We start from the raw sequence: 27,507 nt of genomic DNA, 5'->3' as shown, positions 1-27,507 counted from the left end.
CCTTGTAATAACCTATAATGAAAAGGAATCTTAAAAAGAACATAAATATAAAACTGAATCTAAAGGAGAAGATATATGTATGTATGTATATATATATACACTGAATCACTTTGCTGTACACTTGAAACACAATATAGTAAATTAAGTAGACCTCAATTTAAAAATGATGTGTAATATATGTATAAATAATTTACAAGACTGCACTGTACACACGGGAAATATAGTTAACATTTTATAACTAAATGTAATATAATCTTTAAAAATTATGAATCACTATGTGGTACACTTGAAACATATATTGTACATCAACTATTCCTCAATAAAAAATTTAATGATGCACAATATTTGGAAATTGCTAAGAAAATAGATCCTGAAAGTTCCTATCACAAGAAAAAAAATTCTGTAACTACGATAACAGAGGTTAACTAGACTTACTGTGGTGGTCATTTTGCAATATACAAATACTGAATTATTATGTTGTACATCTGGAACTAATGTAATGTTTCTGTCACTTATATTTTAAGTTATTAAGGGAGAAAAGATGATAACTTCAAAAGAAATGATGTGTAGACACATAAGGAGATTACATTATGGTGATAAAGAGAAATATTAACATGTTAACATAGCTCAAGGAAGAAAGTACATCTTATCTCCCCAGGTTCAAAGACCACTGTTATAAAACCTGTCCTGAGAAGACCTACAGGGAAGAATTTGAATGCAAAGCGTGTGATACCAACTGTGGCAGCTGTGACCAGAATGAATGTTACTGGTGTGAAGAGGGCTTCTTCCTCTTGGGTAAGCCTGAAAATAGTTGCTCAGTTGTGTCCAACTCTTTGCGACCCTATGGATGGTAGCCTGCCATGCTCCTGTATCCATGGAATTCTCCAGGCAAAAATAGTGGGGTGGGTTGTCATTCCCTTCTCCAGGGGATCGTCCCAAGCCAGGGATCGAACCCGGGTCTCCTGCATTTCAGGCAGATTCTTTACCCTCTGAGCCACCAGGGAAGCCCCAAGCTTGAAAATAGGCATGGTACAACGTGAGAACAAGGCTCCAACGCTCTATTCGGAAACAACAGAGCTCGTCTGATAGGTTTTAGAGTCTCCCTGTGCCTCTTGTCCAAGGAGGAATTTTACTTTGGTTTGAAAATAAACATTAGGTAGGACTACTTCCTTCTGCTTTTATTACTGAAGCATATTTCCTACTTCACTAATTACTCTCAAGCATCTCCAAGCTGACAGAAAGCAGAGTGAGTGGAGGGGAGGGACAGACACTGAAGAGAAATAAATGCTTTGGAACTGAAGTCACCTGGAACATTCAGAACATGACTCTTTCCTTGAGACTTTATTCATGTTCTATAGTCCCTGCACTGTAAAAGTTAAATAAGATTTTTTAGTCTTAGATTTAAGTCAATTCATTGACTTTGATGGAAATGAATGGTTGGGAAGGAAATACCCTGTGAGTCTTCCAATTGGGAGAGACAGTGGGGCAGACACAGTGACCTTCAGGGGTTCTGTATGTGTGGAGATCATTTTATCTGCAATTTTTCAAGGTCTTGAGAACATAAAGTCTTTATGCTCCCAACCCTTGATAGCCAACTTAAATTTTCAGTTGAAAGAGGACTTAAAGTGTTGGATTTATTAAGACACGATTCTTGGGTTGAAATACGCGAATGTCATCACGGTTTCTTTAAAAATTAAAAAATGTTCTTCAGCCTCCCTTTGGCCTGTTTAGAACTTGGCCCTGCGCAGAGCACCCGGCTCAGCCAGCCAGGCTTCCACTTCAGGCTTCCTGCCTTATATTCTCACGTAGGGGGCAGCTGTGTGAGGAACTGTGGTCCTGGCTTCTACGGCGATCCAGAGATGGGAGACTGTGAGCCCTGCCACCAAGCCTGTGAAACCTGCACCGGCCTTGGCCACAACCAATGCAGCAGCTGCCAAGAAGGCCTGCAGCTGCTGCGGGGGACATGTGTGCGTCACGACCAGCCCCAGGAGGAAGGCAGCTTCTGGAATGGTATGTGCCCCCCAAGAGGGATCGCAGGTGTCCAGCTGTCTCCTCCCCCTCCCCCCACTCCAATCCCTTGCTTTCAGGATACCCAAGAGATGCAGGCTAGGCAGTGAAACAAAAGCGTGGCATCCCGGAGCCTCTGTGATACTCACCACAGGAGGGTGTGGCTGGCATTTGGTCAGGAGCTGCTGCCATTTAGTCGCTCAGTCGTGTCTGACTCTTTGCAGCCCCAAGGATTGTAGGCCACAGGCTCCTCTGTGGGATTTCCCAGGCAAGAATACTGAAGTGGGTTGACATTTCTTCCCCCAGGGGATCTTCCCCACCCAGGGATCAAACCCAGGATTCCTGAATTGCAGGCAGATTCTTTACCACTGAGTCACCCGGGAAGCCCTTGGTCAGGCGGGAAACACCAAAGGGCAACTGACAACTGATCTGGCCACTTGTGTTTCTAGCTGGGTGGAGTGGGCTGCGGAGCACACAAAGAGAGAAAGAAAAATGACTACCATTTTCTCAAAGATTTCAGAATAGCTTCGATGACATTCATATATCTCTTTATAAAAAAGAGAAAAGAAAATCATTAGTGGGACAGCCTGTCCGGTTAGACAAGGAAGTGCTTAGTCAGTAAGTTGTGTCTGACTCTTTGAGACTCCATGGGCTGTATCCCACCAGGCTCCTTCGTCCATGGAATTTTACAGGCAAGAGTACTGGAGTGGGTTGCTGTTTCCTACTTCAGGGAATCTTCCTGGCCCAGGGATCAAACCCAGGTCTCTTGTATCTACTGCACTGCCAGGTGGATTCCTTATTACTGTGCCACCTGAGAAGCCTCTAGACAAAAAAGAATCACTGTAAAGCATGGGAACTTCAGCTAAAATGGCTCGTCTTTCTGGCTGGATTATTAGAACTTGCCATTATTCAAGTTTACCTTTTAAAATTTACCCTCTCTAGTTGCAGATGTGGGAAGCAGGTGGGCTTGAAAGGGGGCAGGAAGGAGAAAAAGTGTGGGAGCTTGGAGTCTAACAGTAAAGACCTACATGTATTCATTCCCACCTGAGTCTTCAGAAGCGGCCGCCAGACCCAGAAGCCTTGGTCACGGGCTTCCTGGTAAGGTAATTACAACCTTGCAGTGGCCTCTCCATGTCTGAGGTGGTTAAAAAACAAAATCCTCCTCCTGCTGGAAAAATCTGACTCACATTCCATGCAGAGACACCGATGAAAACAAGAGATGCTCTCTGTCTTGATTTCAAGGCAAGGATTTGTTTAAAAAGGTCATTTCAGTGCAGAAGCAGCAGCAGCTGAAAGCAGGTCTGCTTGGGATGAGTCTTGTAAGAGCTGGAGGGAGGGATGATCTAGGGCAGGAGAAAAGCCTCTTGCTAAGTCTCAGAGGAAGGATGTCCTCAGCTGCTGTCTACAATGACAGTGTCACCTACGTGACTTAACGCAAGAAGCAGCTCAGACACCATCACAAACCCAGCAGCCAAAGGCCACCAAGAATGCGGGCTGATTTCAGAGACAGAGCTGGACAGAAAATCATTCATTCCAGATTGGGATATCTTCTGTGAATTATAGCTGAACCAAAATGCTAAAAACGAGTTTGTCTGGCATGCAGGCATTTAAGAGGCGGTACAAGCCAAGAGGAAAATAGTCTGTGCTGTGTTTCTAGCTCAGAACATCTGTATTTTATCTGGCGTCCAGATGATGAAAAGGTTCAGGGAGCCAAGAGCCAGAGCAGACTCGATTCCCCAAATGATTACACATCCCTTTCAACTGGACTACGCACTCTGCAAGCAGAAATCAAGGCTTCACTGCTCCCCACTTTGCGAGGCACCACATCTACCCCTCTGCCTTTTCTACTATCAAAATGCAATATTTGTGAAGCAAGAAAGGAATTAGTCCATTTGGGGAGATAGCACTAATGAGGGATTCTCATGGCTGGAGAAGTCAATGACATAGCAGAACATTTCCACACCTACAATCCAGGGAATAATACATGCATGCAGACTATGAACAATAAGAAAAAAACTGTGTCTTCACTGAGCAAGGTGAGGCCACAGCTCAGCTTCCCCAGCATGGTTTAGGAACCACTGAAATGGACGGTAAATGGCAACATACTCCACAAGGCCCTGAGTGTATTTAAACCAATGCCTACATTTTTCCTTCTGATTTTTTTTCCTTAAGAAACAAGACTAAGGTTGTAATAGGAGAGTAGAGGATTCCAGAGAACAAGCACTATTAGCTGCACCTTTAAGATGATAGAAAGAAGACTGCGGTCATCCTTGGTCAACTTAGAGGGAGCCCAGACAAACCAGAGTGCTCATGAGAGAATGGAGCCATCCAGCTGGTACCAGCGAGGTGTTGTATTGTTTTTGTCGTTTCAAACACAGACTGAGATACACGTAGGACAGAGCAGATGGGACAAACTTAATCCCATTTCTTCACCCACACTACTGCCAGAGGAAACAGTAAGATCATGCTTACATCCAAAAGCTAAAACCACCCCACTGTCTATGTCAGCATGTGTTGGAGGAACAACGCCTTGAAATAAAAATCCAACTAGAGTCCACTGGACTTCTCTTTTAATAAGGTGGCTCCTCATAATGAGAGTGCTGATGACGACAGGTCATCACCCTTTGTCAAAGCCCTTTGAGGGCTTCCCTGGTGGTCCAGTGCTTAAGAATGCACCTTACAAAGCAAGGGATACCTGTTTTATCCCTGGTCCAGGAAGATCCCACAATCCCACATGCTGCACAGCAACTAAACGCTGTGACTGCTGAAGCCCACGTGCCTAGAGCCCATGCTCGACACAAGAGCAGCCACCACAATGAGAAGTCTGGTCACCACAATGAAGAGAAGCCCCTGCTCAGCCCAACTAGAGAATGCCCATGTGCAGCAACGAAGACCCATCACAGCCCCACACCCCAAAAAAGTTAAATAAATAAATCTTTTAAAAATAATTACCAACTGAGCAGGAATGCCTCCTACCCTGGTCCAAGATGGAGATTTACCTACACATCAGACCACAGCTGGAAAATCCTCAGCCAAGACTAAGTCATCTCCAAAGGTTCTTCTTGCCACCAAAATGTCCCTGCACAAAAGTACAGATCATCCCCAGATTGCCCGTCTCAGTCACTAATATATTTCTGAGGACTATTTAGTCCAATGTCCCTGTGTGGCAATGACCAGTGTCAAACAGACTGCCGCCAATGGCATCAGCAGGGCCTCAGGCATCATGCAGACCCACTGTTAGTGGAAATGCTCAGGTGTGGCAGGCCACGGGCTTTGAAAGACAACGGTAGCTTCAGCTGGTTTCCTAAAACCATTGTTGGGAGTGGAAACAGTTTATTACTGTTAAATCACTTGGGTTTTCTTAAGTGGTTTCCCCCCTGGTGGTGCTGGAAAGTCCTCGGAATAATTCCTGCACATTTCCCCTACCCACCTATTTCCATCATTGATTAAAACCATGCTTGTGGCAGGTTCCAATTACATATTCCAATGGTAGTCAAATCTACAAAGCACAGACATGGTAAATTAAATTTTTATCTTTGACCACATCCTAACAATTTATCACTAGTCTGTCTTTTGATTTTAATTCCTATGCTCTGAGAAAGACTGAAATCCCAGAGTCAGTTATAAACCCTGGAAGCCACACGTGTGAAAAAAAAATTCTCAACAGTGGGGAGATATGTTACTTCATAGTAAGTGAACTTCAGACAATTCTTTTTAAAAAACCATAAAAATCTGATTTTTTTTTAAGAAGAACTTTGTGTATAGTTGCCTCACTTACAACTGGGGACACAATATTTACTTAACTAATCAATCATAACTCAGAGTGCAGAAAATCATGGCTGGGCAACTAAGTGAACTTCTGGCCTAGTGATATGAAGGAGCCATCTGTATCTGCTTACACTGATTATTAAACATCCAGGAATTTTATGAGTGGATTATTAAACAATTGGCAGCTTGAAATCAGCTATGGAGGGAATATTTACACCACTGAAATTGGTAAACATGACAAATCAAATCTTTGTTGCTATTTTGTTTTCCAAAGAACCATTTTACCAGTACATCACTGCTTTGACCTCTACCAAACTATTTTGAAACTAAATGAATTACTAAAACATCTAAGGAAGATAGAGTTTAGAATTCAGCACACCTGAATTCAATTCCCGGCTCTATTCTTTACCAGCTCTGTGACCTTAAGCAAGGTATTCATCCTCTCCGAACCTCAGTTTTCTCACCTATAAAATGAGAACATGAAATGTCTCATACAAGGTCATTTTGAGAATTAAACGGAAGAATATATATGAAACCCCCAGCACATAGTATGGCGCAAAAATGGTCAGTCTATTCACTGACCCTTTAACCTAATCCAGTTTCAACCCATGAAACACTAGTTTACTTTCAAAACTGCCTTCTTGAGCTTATGAAATAAATCAATTTGGAGGCCTAAGGAGTAATATATGTCTGTTTAAAAAAAAAAAAAAAAGAGTCCCAGAAAGAAGGGCAAATGATAATCAGCTGGGATGCCTAATAGCCAAGTTGAGTCCTGACTTAACCAAGAATGTGTACAAAGATGTTGACAGCAGTTTTAGTTATAATCTAAAAAAAGAAGAGAGCAATCTAAAAATGTAATGAAGAAAAACATTAAGTGAATTAAGATTCATGCAAAAACACCAATCAAAAAAATATTTTTACAAAGAATTTTCATGGCAAAAGAAAATTCCTATAAGATTCATTACATTAATGAAAAATGTAAGATCAGTACTATATATGCAAAAGATGTCAATGATTACATATATATACACATATGTAATTATACTCGTGCTTTTAATACAAAGATGGGAAATCTAAACGCCAAAGTATACACAGCAGACATTTCTGAGTGGTAAGATTAAGGGTCAAACTTTGCCTTCTCCATCCTTTTTGCATTAAAAAAATAAAACATTTCTTTTTTTTTTTAATAAAAAAAGTACCTGTGTCCACTGCAAGCCCATCTTTGGTGAAGAGCCTGCTGCAGGAGCGACGAAGGTGGAAGTTTCAAATCAAAAGAGGTAACAGGGAAATAGGGAGGAGAAGATGATCAAGCATACCAGGAGAGTCTCTGTGATGTAAAAACCGACCCAAGAAATCAGGCAGTGAGGAACAAGTAGGGATGCAGAAGTCATGAGAAAAATGGAGAGAGGATGGGACCTGCGATTAAAATATAAGTGGGTATCCAAAGGGAAAGACTGGCAGGAATTTCAGCAGTGGAGACTTCAAGAACATATAAGGACATTCCTGAGGCACAAAGTGGTTATTCTTGAGAAAAGTTATCAAGAAAAGCCTCTGTCCTTGCAGGTCTTTAAGAAAAGCAACTTTTGCCTTCCTAGTCACTGCAGCCTTGTTTGAAATAACAAAGGTTGGAAAAAACTAAACAGCTACCAACAAGAGTAGAAAAATGAAACACGACACAGCCACACAGTGGGATACTACGGAGCCATCAAAAAGAATGAGGAGAGTCTTTATATACTGATAAACAATGGTCTCTGAAATACAGAACTACAAAAAAAAAAAAAAAAAAGAGAGAGAGAGAGAGAGAGATGATAAACACCGCGAATAGTCTGTATAAAAAGGGTGGAGGGGGGTGGTAAGAGAGACTTTACAGTATATACCTTGCCTACACTGTGAACCTGTGAGTATTGCTTATTTAACCTAAAACATTTCAAGTAAGAAGAACCCATACTTTATTAGTCATATCTGAAGGATATACGTTATATTTTCTTGGTCAAGGTGATTTTTTTTGTTTTTGCAGGGGAGAGGGTGAAGTCCTGTTCAGTCTAGAATTTCTGGAGTAGAAAAAAGAGAAACTGAACAAAGTCAAAAATTTTACTTGTTGAGATCTAATCTTTTCTGATAAAAGAGCTCTCGCTGGGGATCTTTATCCCTTGCCCAAGCCTGACTGCTAACGGTGTGTGCAGAGCACCCTCTAGTCGAGATGTGAGGACATTACAGAATTTTATACCAAGTGTATTGGAATGATATATCAAGCTACCTAAAGGTGAGATATGTATGTGTAATTTTAAGCGTATGTATACTATGTGTAAATATATACATTATATTTTTTAAATGTGAGAAAATTAAAACAACTAACTTTTAAAATATAACATTTTAGCACACAAATGATAAAATCAAAACAAAATCAGCGCATGGCCTGGGTGTATAAAGATCTTCAAGGTGCTCAATATCAGATTAATATTTAGTTATTATTCCTTGAGTAACTGCTCTCATCAAGTAAGCATCTTTTTCTCCCAGCTTAACTGAGATGTAACTGACATATAACATTATATAGGTTTATCACGTATAAAATGATGACTTGATGCATGTGTATACTGCAAAATGATTACAATAAGGTTAGTTAACACATCCATCATCATCGCTTTTGTGAAAATCCAGGGACTAGCATTGCTCTGCACTGGCTAGCTGAACTCTTAACAGAACTCCCCAGCAGAGTACGTTAGTTAATCGGTCTACTAGAAAACCAGTACAAAATTTTCTCTCACAGTTGGAAAGAAATTGCCACGCAGCATGGCAGCATGGACAATCGTTTATGTCCACAGACCTCTATCTCTGGCTATCTACTGCCTACTTAGCTATCAAGCTTTCTCTGCAGCAAGGCTCAGCAGTGTATTGACTGGGAGTGCCATCAGAGGAACCAAGTACCGGCTCCTGGTACCATTCCAAGAATGGAACAGAGGAAAGTGAACGGGAAATAAAACAGAAGCCTGAGAAACGGGGTGGAATGATAACAAACGAAGAAATGAAGCAGAAGCAACCACCATTTACTGAGCCACTGTGTGCATACTTTACACGTTATCTTACTCAGGTTTCACAAGAGTCCTGTAAAGGAAGAATCACTTGCTCTCATTTTAGAGATGTGGAAAGTACTGTAAGACTGGAAGAGTTTAATTACTGTATCCATGGTTACCCTACCCAGAAAAAGCACACCTGGGATCTGAAGGCAGGTGTGACTGGACTCTGCCAGACTCTCAGGAAGAGAAGGAAGGAAGTGGCAGGCGAGAGAGGAAGGAAGGGAGAGAGGAAGACAGGGAGGAAAGAAGGAAAAGGGGGAGGAAGGAAGGGAGGGGAGTGGTAAGATGCCAACAATAACCCTGACTGAACTTCAGGGCCATTTGTGTGACATTTTCTGAGCTAGAACTTCTTTTTCTAAATTTCCCCTGTATGAGTCATGCTGATTCCTGAGCGATTACTGGAATTCAGTCAAGATCCCTATGTGTACTGAGTGAGTGACGTCACTGAGGCTGTTTTCTTTGTTACACAACTATCCCGTTGAGTTGCTGCTGCCTTCCTGACAAAACCTGCCCAGCGAATGGTTGTGGGGGAAGAAAGGAGAAGCAGCTCACATGTTTCTCAGATTAATGGCTGTTAACCTGGGATGACCTTCCTGTCACTGACCAGCCAGCAAGCTCTCCAATGGCTACTGATGTTCAATGATGATTTTGGACAAATTTAAAAGATCAATTTAGGCTGCATCCCACAGTGGCTACTATGAAGAACAGAGAGACCCCAAACACTGACCAATTTATGAAATCTGGTCCTAAAGAACAAAAAAAGACGGGGCACAACGAATTCTCAGTTATCATCCTAAAGAAAAGTGATCATCTAAGAATCTCGGAGAAATAAGTGATTACCTTTGACACAAAAACTCCAGCACACATACACACAACCATACACACAACCACACGTTTACAAAATATAAAATAAGTAACATCTGTTAGTTCAACTATCCCCCTATATTTATGGCTATCCTGTCACTGGAAATTTGCAGAGAAAGTCTGGACATCAATTGTCAGTGAAGGAGTAAGGAAAATAAAATAAATGAAGTTCACTTGGTCGGCAATGGGTGGTGCCAACATTTAACTACTATCAAGTTGAAGGGTCTATTTAGGGTGAAAAGGGAAATGAGATTACTCATGAGATTTTCCCAACAATGCTATGCACCTGTTCAAAAGAGGCAGACTTCTTGTTTCTTTCCTTATACAGACCTTTTGAGAAGACACCAGTCATGCCATTCTTCTTGTAAAACCTGCCACGGATCGGCAACCCTGTGCACTTCGTGTCCGAAAGGTGAGTGCGGCATGCTGCAGGAGGAAGCAGCGGCCAAGCCAATTCAGTTATTTGTCAGCGTCTCGTGATATGGTCCCATCACATGTTGCTGTCACAGTAGGAACTCTGGAGGAACACAGGGACCCAAACACTGCCCTATAATAGAAACTAGTTTTCAAGGGACCAGAACAAAAAAGAAAAGAAATGGTTCTTATCCAAAGCACGATTAAGTTAGTGATCAATTTGGCCACAGAGTTTGCTAGGGTCTCTGGCTGCCCGACATTTCTAAAGGTTCCATTGTTCTTTTAAAGTGCATTAGCTGAAACAAAAGAACTAAGGTAGAGAATCTACAAGGGGACAAAGTGTCTACCTGGTATTTTTCTTCATTTTTGGCACTGAATTTAGGTGAGGGGAAAAAAGCACAACAACAGCTCAACAAATTAATGGCTTCATCATCTATAAAATCAAGTCAGAAATAACTTTCCTGAATTCAGGTGATAGTTTATCAACATGGCACACTAGAAACTAAGAATGTTCTACTCCCATTAAAGCGATCATTATGTTAGAATGTGAAATCTGCTACCAATTCTACTTCTACAATATATAAAAGTCAACAACAACAACAAAACTGACAACTTTCTTGGAATTTTGGAGTTCAGGGTGATTTCTGGGTTGTTTTAATGATGATGCATCTGATTTTTGTCAATTAAAACTCAATAGATGGATTGTCCATTAAAGGTGGAGTTGGGTGGAAGGGTTGCTACTGCGTCAGTGTTCCAACAGATATGGTTTGAGATGCAGAGCAGACTCCATTGAACTGTGTATACATAATTGCCTCACACCAGGAAGACAAAGGTCTTAATAGACAGACCACTTGGGCAAAGGGAAGCCCCATGGTAACCCACAGCAATACCAATAGGAAAGTCAGAGAAACAAGCCAAAAGTCTTCTGTTGTCAATTTCCTTTCTAGAGTTTTAACTCATCTTGGAAGACTTCAGTTCAGTTCAGTCGTTCAGTTGTGTCTGACTCTTTGCGACCCCATGAATCGCAGCACGCCAGGCCTCCCCATCCATCACCAACTCCCAGACTTCAACCAAACTCATGTCCATCGAGTTGGTGATGCCATCCAGCCATCTCATCCTCTGTCATCCCCTTCTCCTCCAGCCCCCAATCCCTCCCAGCATCAGGGTCTTTTCCAATGAGTCAACTCTTCACATCAGGTGGCCAAAGGATTGGAGTATCAGCTTCAGCATCAGTCCTTCCAAAGAACACCCAGGACTGATTTCCTTTAGGATGGACTTGTTGGATCTCCTTGCAGTCCAAGGGACTCTCAAGAGTCTTCTCCAACACCACAGTTCAAAAGCATCAAGTCTTCGGCGCTCAGCCTTCTTCACAGTCCAACTCTCACATCCATACATGACCACAGGAAAAACCATAGCCTTGACTAGACAGACCTTTGTTGGCAAAGTAATATCTCTGCTTTTCAATATACTATCTAGGTTGGTCATAACATGCCTTCCAAGGAGTAAGCATCTTTTAATTTCATGTCTGCAATCACCATCTGCATCACTAAAAGATGTCTTGGTAATCCTGAAATAAGTGTTCTGGATATTTGGGTCTTTGTTGTTGCTGTTTAGTTGCTAAATTGTATATGACCCCATAGACTATAGCCCGCCAAGTTCTTCTGTTCATGAGATTTTCCAGGCAAGATACTGGAGTGGGTTGTCATTTCCTTCTCTAGGGGATCTTCCCAACCCAGGGATCAAACCTGCATCTCCTGAGCAGTTAAAAAAGCTGTTGGGAGTGTCAATTCTCTGCTTGGGTGCATGTACTGTTAGAGGAGACACCTGATGATCATCTGACCTGTCTTCTTCCCTGGGACTCCAGGCACCTATCTGCTGGCTCAGACCTGCGTTCCATCCTGTCCCCAAGGCATGTGGCCCTCGGTGAGGAGCGGCAGCTGCGAGAACTGCACAGAGGACTGTGCCTCTTGCTCCAAAGTCAATCTTTGCCAAAAGTGCCAAACACGGCCAGACCACCCCCTCTTCCTCCACCAAGGCAGGTGCTTCACCAGATGCCCTGAGTAAGTTTTCCTCTTCCTTTCGCTTGCTACTCTGTGTTCCTTCTCCTGCAACACTGGGGGCAATTCCTCCCTATTCACCAAAGACCTCTTTTCTTCCCTAGTTACAGCACCTATGTCCTCCTCCCTGCCTAACTGGCTGACATCACTCTCAGCCACAGCAGCCAAAGCTTACTTAAGGCCAGATGCGTGCTTCTCCCTTGTGACCACAAGATGTATATATTTTTGCTCTCATAAAAATATGTTTTTTATTTTACCTCGTATTTATGATCAAATAGTTGTCAGGGTTTTTTTTCCCCCCCATGACAAAAGTGAGGTTGTGATAAGCTGTGGAATGCACGAATCTCTTCTACATGTTGAAAGAGAGGTATGAATCACAGATAATAAATAGAGAGTAATGCCTGCTTAGTTATTTATTGATTCCTTATGGCTTCCTCAGTCCCCTGGCTTACAATTCCTTTACTCCTCCTATCAATGGTCCTGGCTCCAGGATTTACCTAAGTGGGAAGTGGGGATAGCAAGTGGAAAAGTTTATCAGGAAAATTTCAGTAACAAGAAACAAAACTGTCAAAGGGCCTGACACAAAATATGGGGTTTATTTATGCGTACAATGCAAAGTTTGGAAGTATAGCATTTATTATTTTGGTGGCCAATGCTTCATTAGAAACCCACAATCTTTCCATTGTGCTCTAGTATCTTCCATAGCTTGTCCTCCCCAGAGTTCATATCGCCTGCCCATCCCCAACATCATCATCCCACGCTGCCTTTCTTCTTGTTTATCCCTTTTTAAGAGGAAACAAAACTTCCTCAGACTTCCCTTCACATCTCATCAGCCAGAATGCATCACTAACACCTTCCTAAGCTGATCCCTGGCAAGGAGAATGGAAATATAAGGACTGACGTAGGCTGAATGAGATTCGCCCCTGAAACCCCACAAAAATCACAACACTGACAGGCAGGAAGAGTGGAGAGGAGGAGGCAAGAAATGGGTTTGAGAAAGCAGCCAACATCTAAAGGAACTAGAAATTTTATCTGCCTGCTGCTTAAAAGAATTTCATGATAAAAACAACTCCTATTTTCTGACCTGTTTATATCCATTACTGAGATTGATCCTATAGCATACAAATATCAGTCAAGGAACTGACCCTCAAGAAGCATCCAATCTACTGTAGAAGCCAAACATATCCAATTCAATTCTACAGATACCTTTTGGGTGTTAAGAATTGATACTAGAAGCTAAGCTAACCTCAAGTGAAGGGAGTCTGAGTTTGCAACAGCTTATAATCCAGTAAGGAAGATTTACATCAATTAATGTCATACTTCTCAGGTCCTTGATACACAAAGAGCTAAGAGATTCCAAGGGAAAAGAAATCATTTAAAAACAGATGCTTACTGAGATCTTGCAATATCTAGGCATTGTGCTAAGAATTTCAAACGTACCATCCCCTTTATTTTTTCCAATAAATACAGTACTACACAATCCACAGTTGGCTGAACCCACAGATGCAGAACCACAGATATAAAGGGCTAACAGTGAAAGTGAAAGAGGAGAGTGAGAAAGCCGGCTTAAAGCTCAACATTCAGAAAACTAAGATCATGGCATCTGGTCCCATTACTTCATGGGAAACAGATGGGGAAACAGTGGAAACAGTGTCAGACAGACTCTTGAGAGTCCCTTGGACTGTAAGGAGATCCAACCAGTCCATTCTGAAGGAGATCAGCCCTGGGTGTTCTTTGGAAGGAATGATGCTAAAGCTGAAACTCCAGTACCTTGGCCACCTCATGCGAAGAGTTGACTCATTGGAAAAGACTCTGATGCTGGGAGGGATTGGGGGCAGGAGGAGAAGGGGACGACAGAGGATGAGGTGGCTGGATGGCATCACCAACTCGATGGACAGGAGTCTGAGTGAACTCCAGGAGTTGGTGATGGACAGGGAGACCTGGCGTGCTGCGATTCATGGGGTTGCAAAGAGTCAGACACGACTGAGTGACTGAACTGAACTGAAGTGATGGGACTTCAGTGTCCATGTATTTTGGCACTCAAGTCAGGTCCTGGACCAATCTCCTACAGATATGGAGGGACACTATACCATTATTTCCCTCACTTCACAGATGAAAAAAAAGGTGGCCTGCCCAAAGTCACGGGGCTAATACATGGCACAGTCAGGATTTCAAACCAAATCTCTCTAACATAATCCATGTGCTTAACCACTACACAATGTCACCTTCTCATTCAACCAGGGTTTTTTCTTTATAACAACTTTGTTGAGATATAACTCACATGCCACACCATTTACCCACACAAAGTATAAAATTCAATGATTTTTAGTGTATTGAGAGACTTGTGCAACTATCACCACAATTGATTTAAAAATCTTTCCATCACCCCCAAAAGAAACTCTGTACCCTTTCAGCAGTTATTCCTAATTTCCCACAGCCCTAAGCAACCACTAATTTACCTTGTCTCTAGAGATTTGCCTATTGAACATTTTATATAAATAACACAGATTGTGACTTTTTGTAACAGACTTATTTTATTCAGCATAATATTTTCAAGTTGCCTCCCCGGTTGGGTATTTGAAAAGAGGCTTACTAGTGAAAGGGTCAGAGTAAGAAAACCCAGCAGGAAGAAAAGATTTTTTTCCTCCAAATGCACACACATGGATACATGGCAGACTTTTTCCTTTTTTTTTGAGCAACAGGGAAGCTACTAAACTGACCTGAAAATCCTGAAGACTATGGAATCACAAGTGTATGTTTTCCTATCTTGAGTAGGGTGGTCTGATTACCATGGGATTCCCCAATCTTTATGTTTACCAAAAAAACAGGGGAGATAAAGTCTGAGGGACATATAATACCCGGCTTGGCTTGGCAGCTTTGTTTCTCTTTGTGCAAAATTGCCTGTTTGGATGTATTCCATGGCCACACCATGAAAAGATTGCTCTAGTAAAGCATTGTTCTTTTTAATAGAAGCAATTAGACCCTTCAAACACTGGAGTTTCTCTCCTTTTATCAGTTGAGGGTCAGAAGTAGGAGCCAAGTGCAATGGGCATCCTATGACTATCTCAAGTGGTGAGAGTTTATGAGTTTCAAAAGGGGTGGATATGAGATTCAGAAGTACCAGTGGCAATGCTTTTGACCAAGGTATTTGGAAAATGTCAGTTGCTCAGTCACGTCTATCTCTTTGAAACCCCATGGACTGTAGCCTGCCAGTCTCCTCTGTCGGTGGGATTTTCCAGGCAAGAATACTGAAGTGGGTAGCCATTCCCTTCTCCATGGAATCTTCCTGGCTCAGGGATCGAATCTGGGTCTCCCACATTGCAAGCAGATTCTTTACCATCTGAGCCATCAGGGAAGCCCTAAGGTATTGAGAGGGCCTCTACAAATTTTGCCATCTGAGTCTTAATAATGTCATTAGTGCATTAGATTAAACCAGAGGATTGAGGGTAGTTAAGCAAGTGAAGTTGTAAAACTGGCCATACAGTGTAGACCTAAGTACATGGCCAATAAAATAGGTTCCTCAATCACAATAAGTTCCAGGTAAGGATAATCTTTTCTAAAGGGATTTATTTTAGTCACAGAAAAGGCAGTAGCCTGCCTGCAAGGGAAGGCTTCAATCCAATGTGAAAACATACAGACTATGGCTAAAGCTTATTTACATCCATTAGCCAGAGGAAGTTTTACGTAATCCATTTGCCAGACCTCAAGTGGTCTGGGCAGTATAAAATGTCAGGGAACAGTAGGAAGAGGCTTCCCTGGGTTGTAGTTTGGATAAGCAGGACAAGTAAGGTAAATATTTTTTGTTAATGTTTCCCCATTAATACTGATTCATGAAGCCTACCATTTCATCACAGACTGAAGGCTTACTGCATGTAACCAGCGGTGGGGAGTGGGAATTTCAGAATCTCCAGTAGGACTGGCTTGTTATACAGTCCAAACGAGAGCTTTCTCTTTTTATCCAACTAACAACTGTTGAATTTCCAAACTTGTTTTTCTTTTTCTGAGGCCAGCTGTTGGACCTTTCTAGCCAGTTTTTCTAAATCATTTGGGAAAAGATATTATAAAATATCATTTAACTGCCACTGGTCCCTTTAAGAGCAGCATTCCTTGCAGAAATATCAACAAGATGGTTTCCCTTAGCTTCCAGAGAGTCAAGTGAGAAGCCCCAAAACCATAATAGCTAAAGTGATGGGCAAAAAGTATATTCACTAATTATTACACATAGGGGGCATTTTAAGTTTTATTTCCATTGCTTCCCCAACATTCCAAAACCATGAGATACTCTAAAAGCAATTTAAATAGTGGCAGTTTTGTCCTTGGCTAAAGTACAAACCTGTAAAAGAGCATATGATTCAGCCTGTTCAGTTAAAGTAGCCATAGCTAAAGATGCTGCCTCAACAACATCAAAAGGAGTGGTAATAACATACCCAGTACACTATTTACTATTGTCACCTTGTTAAATGAGACCATCAGTAAAGCAGGAGAAGTCAGTGTTGCCCAGTGGAGTCTCCTGTAGATCAGTATGAGGAATCAGAAGGCGGTCCTCAGCACTAAGCAGCGGTGAGCTACTTCATCGGCGACAGAAGGGAGAAGAGTAGTCGGGTTATGGTTATTCAAACATAAAAGAATTAGGTGAGGAGCAGTTAACAAAAAGACTTCATAGAAACCGTCTGGCTGAGAAATGTTGAATGTGATGAGAATTCAGGAGAATCTCTACTGCACGAGGAACAAAAATGGCTAAATGGGATTCCACAACAATTTTTTCAGTGGCCTCAACTGAAAGGGTAGTGGCTATAATGACTCTAAGGCAAGAGGGGTATCCCCATTCCACAGGGTCCAGTTGCTGACTACAAGTACCCTGTGGGGTCAGAGGTGGTCCCCGTGTTCTAGGTGTTTACTCCAAGGGCATTCACAACCTTTTCATATGCAAACACTGTATATGTCATTAAACCTTTAGAGCCTTTTAAAAATATTTTAACTGTTACATTTTAAACTGTTTTTAAATGAAAACCATATTAAATGGGATAAAAAGCATTTTCTACTCTAACATCAAAAAAAAGAACAAAAATTAGGAGATAAAATAGAAAATCAGAAGATGACTAAACTATATACAAATTAAAAAGTTGTTTCCAAACACCCTAAATTCACAAGGATAATCCCTACCCCTTTCATTTAATTTTTTTTAAACCTCTTTTTTTTTTTTTTTTTTAGCACCTTCCCCAGGAAATCTGATGAATTCATTTTAGTTGACAACAGCCATAGTCCTTGCATTTTCAGCCCTAATTCTTGACTGCCAGGTGTGAATCAACTCCCTAGTTGGAAAGCTTCTCTAGTGGCTCCCTCTTCTTCCCGCAGGGGCTTCTACGCAGATGACGATACTTGTGAGCACTGCAGCTCTCCCTGCAGAACTTGTGTAGGAAATGCCACCAACTGTCAGTCCTGCAAAGGAGGCCTTGTCCTAGACCAGGGGGTGTGCCGGGAAACCTGCCCCGAGAGGCACGTGGCCATGGAAGGGGTGTGCAAGCGCTGCCCAGAGAAGTGTCAGGACTGCATCCATGAGGAAACATGCAAAGGTACCTGGGAGCCTCACGGGGGAGAGGGCAGGGGCCCACTACCTGAGAGTGGGAAGTCCAACAAGATCTGGGGGAAACCATCTCCACGCCTTTACTGAAACTGACCTCTATGGGGGTCACTGAGAAAACTGAGGGTGACATAAAGCCTTTCCATGATGGATTCTGCAAATTAAGACAGACAATAGCCCATTTTTCATAAGACAGACAAGAGCCCATTTTTTAACAAGATTTCTCCCACACATATGTCCTGGGCAGTTAGGGTGTGACAAGCACTGTCCCAAGTGCTAGAGATACAGATAAGAACCCAAAGTTTCTGCTGCTCTGATCACAAAATCTCATGGGAGAGACTAATATTAACAAAACACGGAGGTGGCTGGAGAATTTCAACTGTTAAAAAAGATACAAAAGTAAGGATCAGGCAACTGTAAGACTCGGAGAGTAGCCCTCTGGCTAGGAACTTTCTCTGAGATTATCTCCTGAGAAAGGCTGTCTAATTTCCTCTGCAGAATAAGATAGATTCATTTAAATGTTCAATCTGCCCAATCCAAAGGATTTGGTGTTACCTAAGTGCTTTCTGGAATTCCCCCACGAATAAGAGACTAGGCACAAAGAAACTAACAATGCATTCTTCATATGGATTACTGAACTGAACTGAACTGAACCATGTATATTTCATTAGTTTACCCTATCAGTGAATGGAAAATTAACTATTCCACTAATTCTGAAACTGCTTTCTGTATTAAATAGAACCAGAAGTGTTCAATAGATCTGTTAATGCTTTCTGGGCTTTCAGGACAATACATCCAGCACCTCAGCCCTGACTCTTCCCTGTGATTTTCTGCAATTGAAGCGGCAGATCACTTTAGGATTTGCACCCAGGACCATCTAACTGGGCCACCATAAGTGGTCTCCTTTCCCAAGGCAGGGCTTGTGAGACAAGGATGACATGCCCTGGCAGAAGGTTGGGTGGGTGAGGTAGGTAGGTGGGGGGGTATGTGTGTGTGTGCGCGTTCGTGCGTGTGCGTGCATGCACGTGCGTGTGTGCGCGTGTGTGCGTGCGTGCGTGCGTGCGTGCGTTCAGTCATATCTGATTTTTGAGACCCCATGGACTGTAGCCCACCAGGCTCCTCTGTATATGGGATTCTCCAGGCAAGGTTACTGGAGCAGTTTACCATTTCCTTCCCCAGGAAATCTTTCTGACCCGGATATTTAATCCATGTATCTCCTGTGTCTCCTGCGTTGGCAGGCAAATTCTTTGCCACTTGCATCACCTGGGAAGCCCCTGGGAGGATGCGGGTGAGGCAAATGTACCCTGGAGTCAAATGGGTCAAAGTGGCAGGGGATGGACTAGCCCACTGCAGAACAAATGAATTCCTTTCTGCTGCTTCCCCCTCTCCCAGAGTGCATGCCTGAGTTCTTCCTGCACAAGGATGCGTGCCACCAGTCCTGTCCCAGCCACTTCTACGCAGACAGGCGCCACTGTGTTCCCTGCCATGAAGACTGTCTGGAGTGCAGTGGCCCCTCGGCGGATGACTGTGACCTCTGTGCCGAGGCGTCCTTGGTTCTCTACGATGGGCAGTGTTTAGATGAGTGTCCAGAAGGAACTTACTTTGAAAAAGAGACTAAAGTCTGCAAAGGTAAAGATTTTGGGCTGTGTCGCTGAGCACCACGTCCCAGGGAACCCACGAGGATGATGGGTTTCTGCTGAGAGAAAGCAGGTCTGAGGTTTGTACAGTTCCAGCCCCAGAGCTGTGGTCTCAACTCTATACCTGCTCTAGTTTATTATTTATTTTTAAAATGAATCTTTCCTTAGCTTCATGATGTAACTTATTAGCACTGAATCATGTTGATCCCTCCTCACAATGGTAGCTGATCAAAAGGGATTCTCAGGTGAAGATTTACAACAGAGATGATGAGCCTTTGAAAGTCATCCAAATTATAGAAATTTTTTCTTAAAATGTTAATTCATTAGAGGTTCATAGCAGTGCAAAGAAAGCCGTGCCACAGAGGGTTTTCTCCATGATTTTTGTCTCCCTAAAGCCCACTCCCCCTCATCATCACCTGCAGGCAGCCTCTACTGCCTGGGGTCCTCTATTCCACCTCCCGTTTGGCATTTCAACCCCTATAGGTGCAAGAAAGGATCTGTTATTAATTATGCCTCCTTATGTTTTAACTAGGCATGAATTCTTTGCTTCCTATTAGTTGCCAGGAAATAGAAAAATTAATTAAATATACTGTCCACCACTAGAGGAATTCTCAAGCAAGTAAGAGAAGCATTCTGATTGAAAGGACTTTCCTTTTCCCCCCAGTTTTATTGAGATATAATTGACATATATAGCCTTGTATAAGTTTAAGGTGTATGATGTGATGATTTGATATATGTATATATTGATAAATGGTGACCACAATAAGGTTGACCAGCTAGTACAGCCATAGTTTTGTTTTTTGGGGTTTTGTTTTTTTTTACCAATAAGAACACTTAAGCTCTACTCTTAGCAACTTTCAAGTATACAATATACTATTGTTAACTACAATCACAGGATTCATTGCAATGAGGCAATTAGTGGCAATTTAGTTCCTTGAAAGAAGTGAAAGTGTTAGTCGCTCAGCCCAGTCCAACTCTTTGTGACCCCATTGATCCCAGCACACTCCTCTGTCCATGGAATTCTTCAGGCAAGAATACTGTTGCCATTTCCTTCTCCAGGAGACCTTCTCAACCCAAGGATCGAATCCAGGTCTTCTGCATTGCAGGCAGATTCTTTATCATCTGAGCCACCAGGGAAATCAGCTTAGCTCCTTATGTTGCCATTAAGCAAACACGAGTTGGTAATCAAGGGGCAGGCCCCCTAACCACAGTGAGAGCTCGAGGATGAACTTACGTGGCAGGAGAACCTCTTGGCCATCCACATCCTAGAACATATTCAGGAAATGTGTTTGGTCAAATGTGAAGATGTAGTACGTTCCTACAGCCTTTCTGATCTAACCTTACGATCTGGATATACCTTTCTGGTGTGTTTTACATAAAGCCGTATTTAGTGACAATGTTCCCCCCTTTATGAAGATGAGCGGCTGTATCTGTGTAGCCAACCTTATCATGGTCACTATTCTGCAATATATGCATATATCAAATCATCACATTGTACACCTTAAACTTACACAATGCTGTATATCATTTTTATCTCTAAAAACTGATGGAAAGGGGCCGGGAGCGAGCACATGAGGAGGCTGCAAACCTATGGGTCAGTTTCTACAAGAAGGTTAAAGACTCTGCTGGAGGCCACCTGCCTGCACTAGGGTAGGAACCGAGGATCACCTGGGCCTTTCTCTGGTGTTCAATAATAAAAGTAATCTGCCATATAGATAACTTTACAAGTTTCGAGTACACGTTCTAAATCTTCCTGATTTAATTTTCTTACTGAGAAAGCCCTCTGGTTCTCATCCCTGGTTGCCCATTAGAACCACCAGAGGAGCTTTAAAAAATACAGATGACTGAACTCAGGCCAGCTCAGCTATTGGAAATTAACCTGTTATATTCCAGGCCCTCTAATGGGCACTCTGCTTTTCAAAATGACTATAGAAGAGGTTTATGGTTTTTTTTAATCAAGAGGTATTTACAATACACACTGGTAATTGTTATGTTAGAAATAAGCTCAAACTACTAGGAGGTCAGCAGAGGACCACAGAGGAGGAGTTACAGTGGCGAGAAGCCCGCAGACTAGGGTGTGACTTTGCTGCCACAGAACTGCTGGTTATTATCATGCTGCAGTTTGGGTAATTATGGCAGCTCTTACTAACATTTCTGAGGTGGCTGCTGCAGGAAGAGACTGCCTGGGGATTACAGAGAAAGTGAACCAGACATTTTTTTTTTCTCGTCTTGCAACAAGAATGCCCCACCCTAGAGCCCAACTCCTGGCCCCACACCCTTGACACAGAACCCTAGAAATCTCTGAGCAAGGACGGTGAGCACACTTTTCAAGGAACTGATTCCCTCAAGGGGTGACCTGGCTCTCTCTCCCTTGTGTGCTGTCCCCACCCCACCTGCAGACTGTCACAAGTCCTGCCACACCTGCTCGTCCTCGGGGGCCTGCACGACGTGTCAGGAAGGCCTGAGGGTGAGCAACCACGGGACCTGTGTGCCTCACACTGAATGCACCACCATGGAGTACTGGGACACGGAGGCACAGGCATGCAAGGCCTGTCACGCCAGGTGCTTCCACTGCACGGGGCCCTCAGAGTACCAGTGTCAGACCTGCCTGCGGGACAGCCTCCTGCTCAGTGAGTAACTTCTCCTCTGAGGAGAGCTTGTCTTCCCCTCCATCTGGGAGACTACCTTGTACAATGCCTGGTGCCCTGCAGGAATTGGTGTCTTTTTTTTTTGTTTTTTTTCCAATTTTTCACACTGTATTTGGAAATTTTGAAGCCTACAGAAAAGATGCAAGAGGGAGAATAGTACAAAGAGCTCTGCACACGTGCCCTGTACCAACTGACCCCTGCTGGCCTTACATATGCTTCCTCTCACTCACTCACCTCGCTATAGAAAACATTGAGGACTTCAGTCTTCCTTATCCATCGGTCTTAGCTCTGCTTTCACATATCTCAGTAAACCTTCTTCCCAGCAGTTGCTGCTTCTTGAGACCATTCCAGATCCCCTGTCTCATCCCAATGCCCAAAGCTTCTTTTCTAATTATCCCCAATCTAGAGTGTTACTAGAGACCACCTCAGGTGACTTCATACAGACAGAAGACATCGTATCACTACAAAGTGATCTTCTAACTAGAGATATAAATTAGACTAGAACCGAGATTTCAGTATTTGTGGTCCCTGCCAAAGCTGGATGCACGATGTCAAAGACCTGGTCTTCTCATATTCTCCCACCCTGCCCCTTACCGCCACCCCATCAGGGTGAGGCTACTTATACACTAGATAACTCCTCTGGAGGTTGTGGTAGTCTGAATAAAGTGAAAGTGAAGTCGCTCAGTCGTGTCCGATTCTTTGCGACCCCATGGACTAGTAGCCTACAAGGCTGTTCCCTCCATGGGATTCTCCAGGCAAGAGTACTGGAGTGGGTTGCCATTTCCTTCTCCAAGGGATCTTCCCGACCCAGGGATCAAACCCGGGTCTCCTGCATTCCAGGCAGACGCTTTAACCTCTTGAGCCACCGGCCTAAAAATGTACACAACCTAATCCTCAGACCCCATGAATATGTTACTTTACATGGCAAAAAATATTTGCAGATGTGATTAATTCAATAGGACTATTCTGTATTATCACTAGGGTCCTTATAAGAGGGAGGCAGGACAAATCACAGTCAGTAGTTGAAGTCTATGTGACGTCAGACCATTGGAACATTGAGAAGAAACTGGAGGAGAAGGCTATAAGCCAAGGCAGGCAGATGACCTTTAGAAGCTAGAAAAAGCAAAGAAACAGATCTTCCCTCAGAGTCTCTAAAAGGAACACAATCCCCTAGACCCACGTTAGACTTCTGACTTCCAGAATAATAAATTTGCACTATTCTAAGCCTACACATTTGTGGTAAGAGGAACCTAATACACAGGTGCTTCAACTTAGGGGGATTCAGGCCTCCCCCCTAGTTAACTAGATAACATTAGCTAGACAATAAACCACTGTGAACATTCATCTTTAACAGAATAGCCACTGAACCAAAACTGGCATTGTGCTGGGTGCTGGAAAAGCAGAGATGAATGAAATGACTGCTGTCCCTAAGCAGCTCAGAGTCTCCAGGACAGAGTTTGGGTGGATCGACAGCATTAACAGCAACGCTAATATCATTTAGGGGTTTTTGGTTGTTGTTCCCACCAGTGCCTGTGCAAATGCTGATTGAAGTCACAGAGACAAACCGGCTTCTGGTCTAGAGGTTTGTGACCAGTGGCTCATATTAATAAGGCAGGAGAGCCTGGCTTCTGTTCTATAAGGTTAAGCAGAAGTCAGGGAAGAAGGTGCCTCTAAGACTGCATGTTAAACTGTGAAGCCAGAAAATCTCATGTTTTAACTTTATCATGAATCCACCCTTGCCTTCCACCCTCTAAATACTGTCAAGGAAGGTGAAAAGGCAAGAATCAAGACTCCACCGGGATGGGTGGAGGAAGGACTGGGGTTATGTGGGGCTGAACAACAAACCTCCTACTCCTCTTGCTGAGCAGAGGATTCATGGTTAGAATCTAATTCTTTAAATACACGGGCAAAAAGAGAGTCTCACTGCCCAGAGAACTTTGTGTCTCAATGGTAATGTTGTATGTCTGTCCTCCTACCACTGAGGAAACAAAGTTTAAAATTTCATTTTAATTCACTTGTATTTCAAGAGTCACACTGTCTGGATAGCACAGCAAAGCTGAGGGTAAAATCTCATAGTTTAGGCTAAAAATAGTTGAAACTGTAAGAACTTGTCATCGCACTGGCCCTGCACTCTGTTTTCTTCAATGGAGCCCTGATTCCTGCCGTCCCAGTGCCCCTGCCCCAAATGTTCTCCCCATCCTGGGAGACCCATAACTTCCTCCTGCACATTCTGATGACAGAATTCTGTCCTGCCCACCACAATCCATCCACTGTGACTTCTGTTTTTCCTCAACTCCTAATGACCTATGGTTGATTCTTGGACATTCATCTTAGCTCCTTAGATATCCATCAGCCCACAGCGTCACTGTCTCATTCCTCCTGCATCCCCTCTCATTGCCCCCAATCCCGGTAAACAGTGGGGAGCATATAGAGCTTTGGAAGACCCATGTCATGCTTGACATCAAGTCAGACTCTTTCCTCCCTTGGCAGACACAACCTGCGTGCAGGACTGCCCCGAAGGCTACTACGCTGATGAGGACAGCCACCGGTGTGCCCCCTGCCACAGCTCTTGTAGGACATGTGAAGGACGACACAGCATGCAATGCCTCTCCTGCCAGCCAGGCTGGTTCCAGCTGGGACAGGAGTGCCTGACCCAGTGCAGAGAAGGGTAAGGTGCTCAACACACTAGCCCATAACCACTCCAGATCTCACTGTTGGCAAACCCATTCTGCGTATGAGGAAGCTAACTCTTGGAACACTTAGATAGCCAGACTGAAGTCTTACTGCCAGTAAGAAACAAAGATGAGAGTCCAACCCAAATGTAATTGCTCTCTAGAGGATTTCAGCCAGTTCACAGTAATGGAAGAGGAAACAGGAAAGGCAGAGGGACCCAATGAAATAACACACAGTGTCAGACTGTCAAGTCAGACCCATGTGCCAAACATCACCAATCGGAAGGACACAAAAATTACAAGGCAGAGGTGATTCTTCTCTTAGAGAAGTCCATGACCATGAAGGTAGGTTCTTTCTCCTCTGGATCTGTTCTGATCATATTTAATACACGAGGTCTAAGCAATGGACATGGAGCATTGATTTTTATAAAGGGCACAATTTCCATTAAATATCTCCACTTTTACTCCACTAATTCTCCAACCTGCCATGCCCCCATTAATCCACAAATTGCAGGTTTCGCTTCCATAAGCAACCTAGATACACAGATGTGTCCTTTTAAAAGCATCTCACAGATAAGAGCTCTCCATCCTATGCTTATTCTGCTAGGAAACACTGTGAGTGTGTTTATCAGAAGGTCTGGTTACTAGCACATTTGGAAGAGGATTTGACTGGGTCATCTCTTCTGCCACCAGGCATCCCCAGAAAAAATAAAGACTGATTACAGGTCTAGTGTTAACTCTTCCTCCCCAGCCAGTAACCTAAAGCATTGAGAGTTTCCAGACCCAAATTGCAGGGCTATAATCTTGGACTTTCCCCAGATGCTCTTGACCAAATGCGCACATCTCTTATCTTCAGTTCGGCAGCAATTACTGCTTGTATCATTGTCTTGCGTTTTGATTCACCTCATTCATTCAACACATGCTTAATAAAGAGTTAAGGTGAGTAATACAAAGACTTTGTAAGAGCCTATTCTTCTTATATATCTCTTTCCCAGAAAATTATAAGCTCCTGGAAGAAAAACACATCTTACTTTACACACAAGTTTCTACAACATTCAGCACAGAGCCACACACATTAGCAGCTCTCAAAACACACCAGTCACATAAATCAATAAAGAAAGGTTCCTGCCAGACTAGACAGGGAATGGGATGGCCTGGCTCAGACCTTCATCTTTATCTTAGTAAGTGCTTGAAAAATCTGGATGCCATATAAAGAATCTCCATCTTCCTCAAATCAAATCATGAGATACTCTTATGCAGACACACACACACACACACACACACACACACAAATCTGAAAAGATTGCAGAACATGCAATTAAGAAAACAACTACTCCATAGTAAGTGAAGTTCCCTTTTGGAAGTGAGGTACAAGTTGCCATAAATCCCTTAAATGGGGAATAAATAGGGTATTAATTAGATATAAGTGGCTATTTTATTGAAATAGTTCCTTTCATAAAATCGCTGATCCACATGCATAAACTTTGTATGTTAAATCCCCTTGAGAAGGCAGGTGTATACTCTTCTGTACCCTGACCCCACGCATATCATTATTTTGGTGTTTAATCTCAGAACGTTTTTAAGGCCCAGTTACTGTTTGTAATTATACACGAGATCCTCTTCCAGGCTATGAGGTTCAAGTGATTTCATAGTCACCTCATGCAAAAAAAAAGGAAGGGGGGCATCCCTGATGACTCAGACACTAAAGAATCTGCCTGCAATGCAAGAGACCCAGGTTCAATCCCTGGATTAGGAAGATTCCCTGGAGAAGGGAATGGCAATCCACTCCAGTATTCTTGCCTGGAGAATTCCATGGATAGAGGAGCCTGGCTGATTACAGTCCTTGAGATCTCAAAGAGTCAGACTTGACTGAGCAACTGAACAACAACTTGGTGTGATCTGTGCTAGGTCCTTCCAGGTGTGTCATCTAACTTAATCCCCACAAATAGCAGAGAGGGATTGTAATGTCCAATTTATGAATAAGAAACTGAGATTCAATAGATGTATTAGTATAATTGGTAATGAATCTAATAAGTAGATTCTAAAAGCACTCAGTTTGTAACCATGATTTTTCCCACCACACCCAACCTCTGAGCAAGCTTAGTACTGATCCTTTGCTTCTCTCCTTGGTTCAGATATTATGCAGAAAACTCCACAGGACAGTGCAAGAGGTGCAGCAGGAGCTGCAAGGCCTGCCAGGGCCCGCAGCCCACAGACTGCCTGTCCTGCGATCCATTCTTCTTTCTGCTCCGCTCCAAAGGACAGTGTCATCGCACCTGTCCAGAGCATCACTACGTGGAGCAAAGTACCCAGACCTGTGAGAGATGCCACCCGACCTGTGATAAATGCAAAGGTGAGGGCCCATCTAATCATTTTGCACGTGAATGGAAAAATGCAAAGTTTTTCTTTCTGCTTCGTCCTTCTCTCCTTTCATCACCTTTGGAGTTTCCTCTTGCTTGCCAACCTCACAGCCCATCCTCTCTAAGATCAGCACCCAGTGCTCTCTTTCAGCTTCTGCGCATCAGTCCTCTACCCCTAACTGCTCCTGCACCACACTGCTGCCTCATCAGATCCTCCCATCCTTCAAGGCCCAGATACAGACATCATCCCCTACAGCAAGTGTTTTCCACCTACTGCCTTCCTTCTCTGCCTGACTAACTTGGAATCTGCCAGGCAGAATTAATTTCGTTATTTCAACAACTATGTTGGCCTAAAATTGTTCCAAGCTCCATCTTCTTCTCCAGAGACCTACTTGTCTGTCTCAGAGATTCTTAGAATCAACATG

At 43.0% G+C, this 27,507-nt stretch overlaps 1 protein-coding gene across 5 annotated transcripts in view; it reads left to right on the top strand.

Moving 5' to 3' along the window:
- The window catches only part of PCSK5 (proprotein convertase subtilisin/kexin type 5), a 507,422-nt gene that overhangs the window by 456,201 nt on the left and 23,714 nt on the right, over positions 1-27,507 (top strand). For 3 of the 5 annotated variants that reach the window (XM_042243336.2, XM_042243334.2, XM_060409351.1), the window contains 10 exons: positions 659-795; positions 1,810-2,010; positions 6,972-7,052; positions 10,042-10,125; positions 11,992-12,187; positions 17,540-17,757; positions 19,158-19,394; positions 21,802-22,032; positions 24,541-24,718; positions 26,858-27,075. In XM_042243336.2, coding sequence (XP_042099270.1) covers positions 659-795; positions 1,810-2,010; positions 6,972-7,052; positions 10,042-10,125; positions 11,992-12,187; positions 17,540-17,757; positions 19,158-19,394; positions 21,802-22,032; positions 24,541-24,718; positions 26,858-27,075 — 1,781 coding nt within the window. The remainder of the gene's footprint in view (positions 1-658; positions 796-1,809; positions 2,011-6,971; positions 7,053-10,041; positions 10,126-11,991; positions 12,188-17,539; positions 17,758-19,157; positions 19,395-21,801; positions 22,033-24,540; positions 24,719-26,857; positions 27,076-27,507) is intronic. The other 2 variants (XM_060409352.1, XM_042243335.2) reach the window with 1 other exon arrangement.

Source organism: Ovis aries, chromosome 2 (genome assembly GCF_016772045.2).
Source record: "Ovis aries strain OAR_USU_Benz2616 breed Rambouillet chromosome 2, ARS-UI_Ramb_v3.0, whole genome shotgun sequence".
Lineage (NCBI taxonomy): Eukaryota > Metazoa > Chordata > Mammalia > Artiodactyla > Bovidae > Ovis > Ovis aries.
Note: the sequence above shows the minus strand (reverse complement) of the source record. Positions and strands in the feature narration are given on the sequence as shown.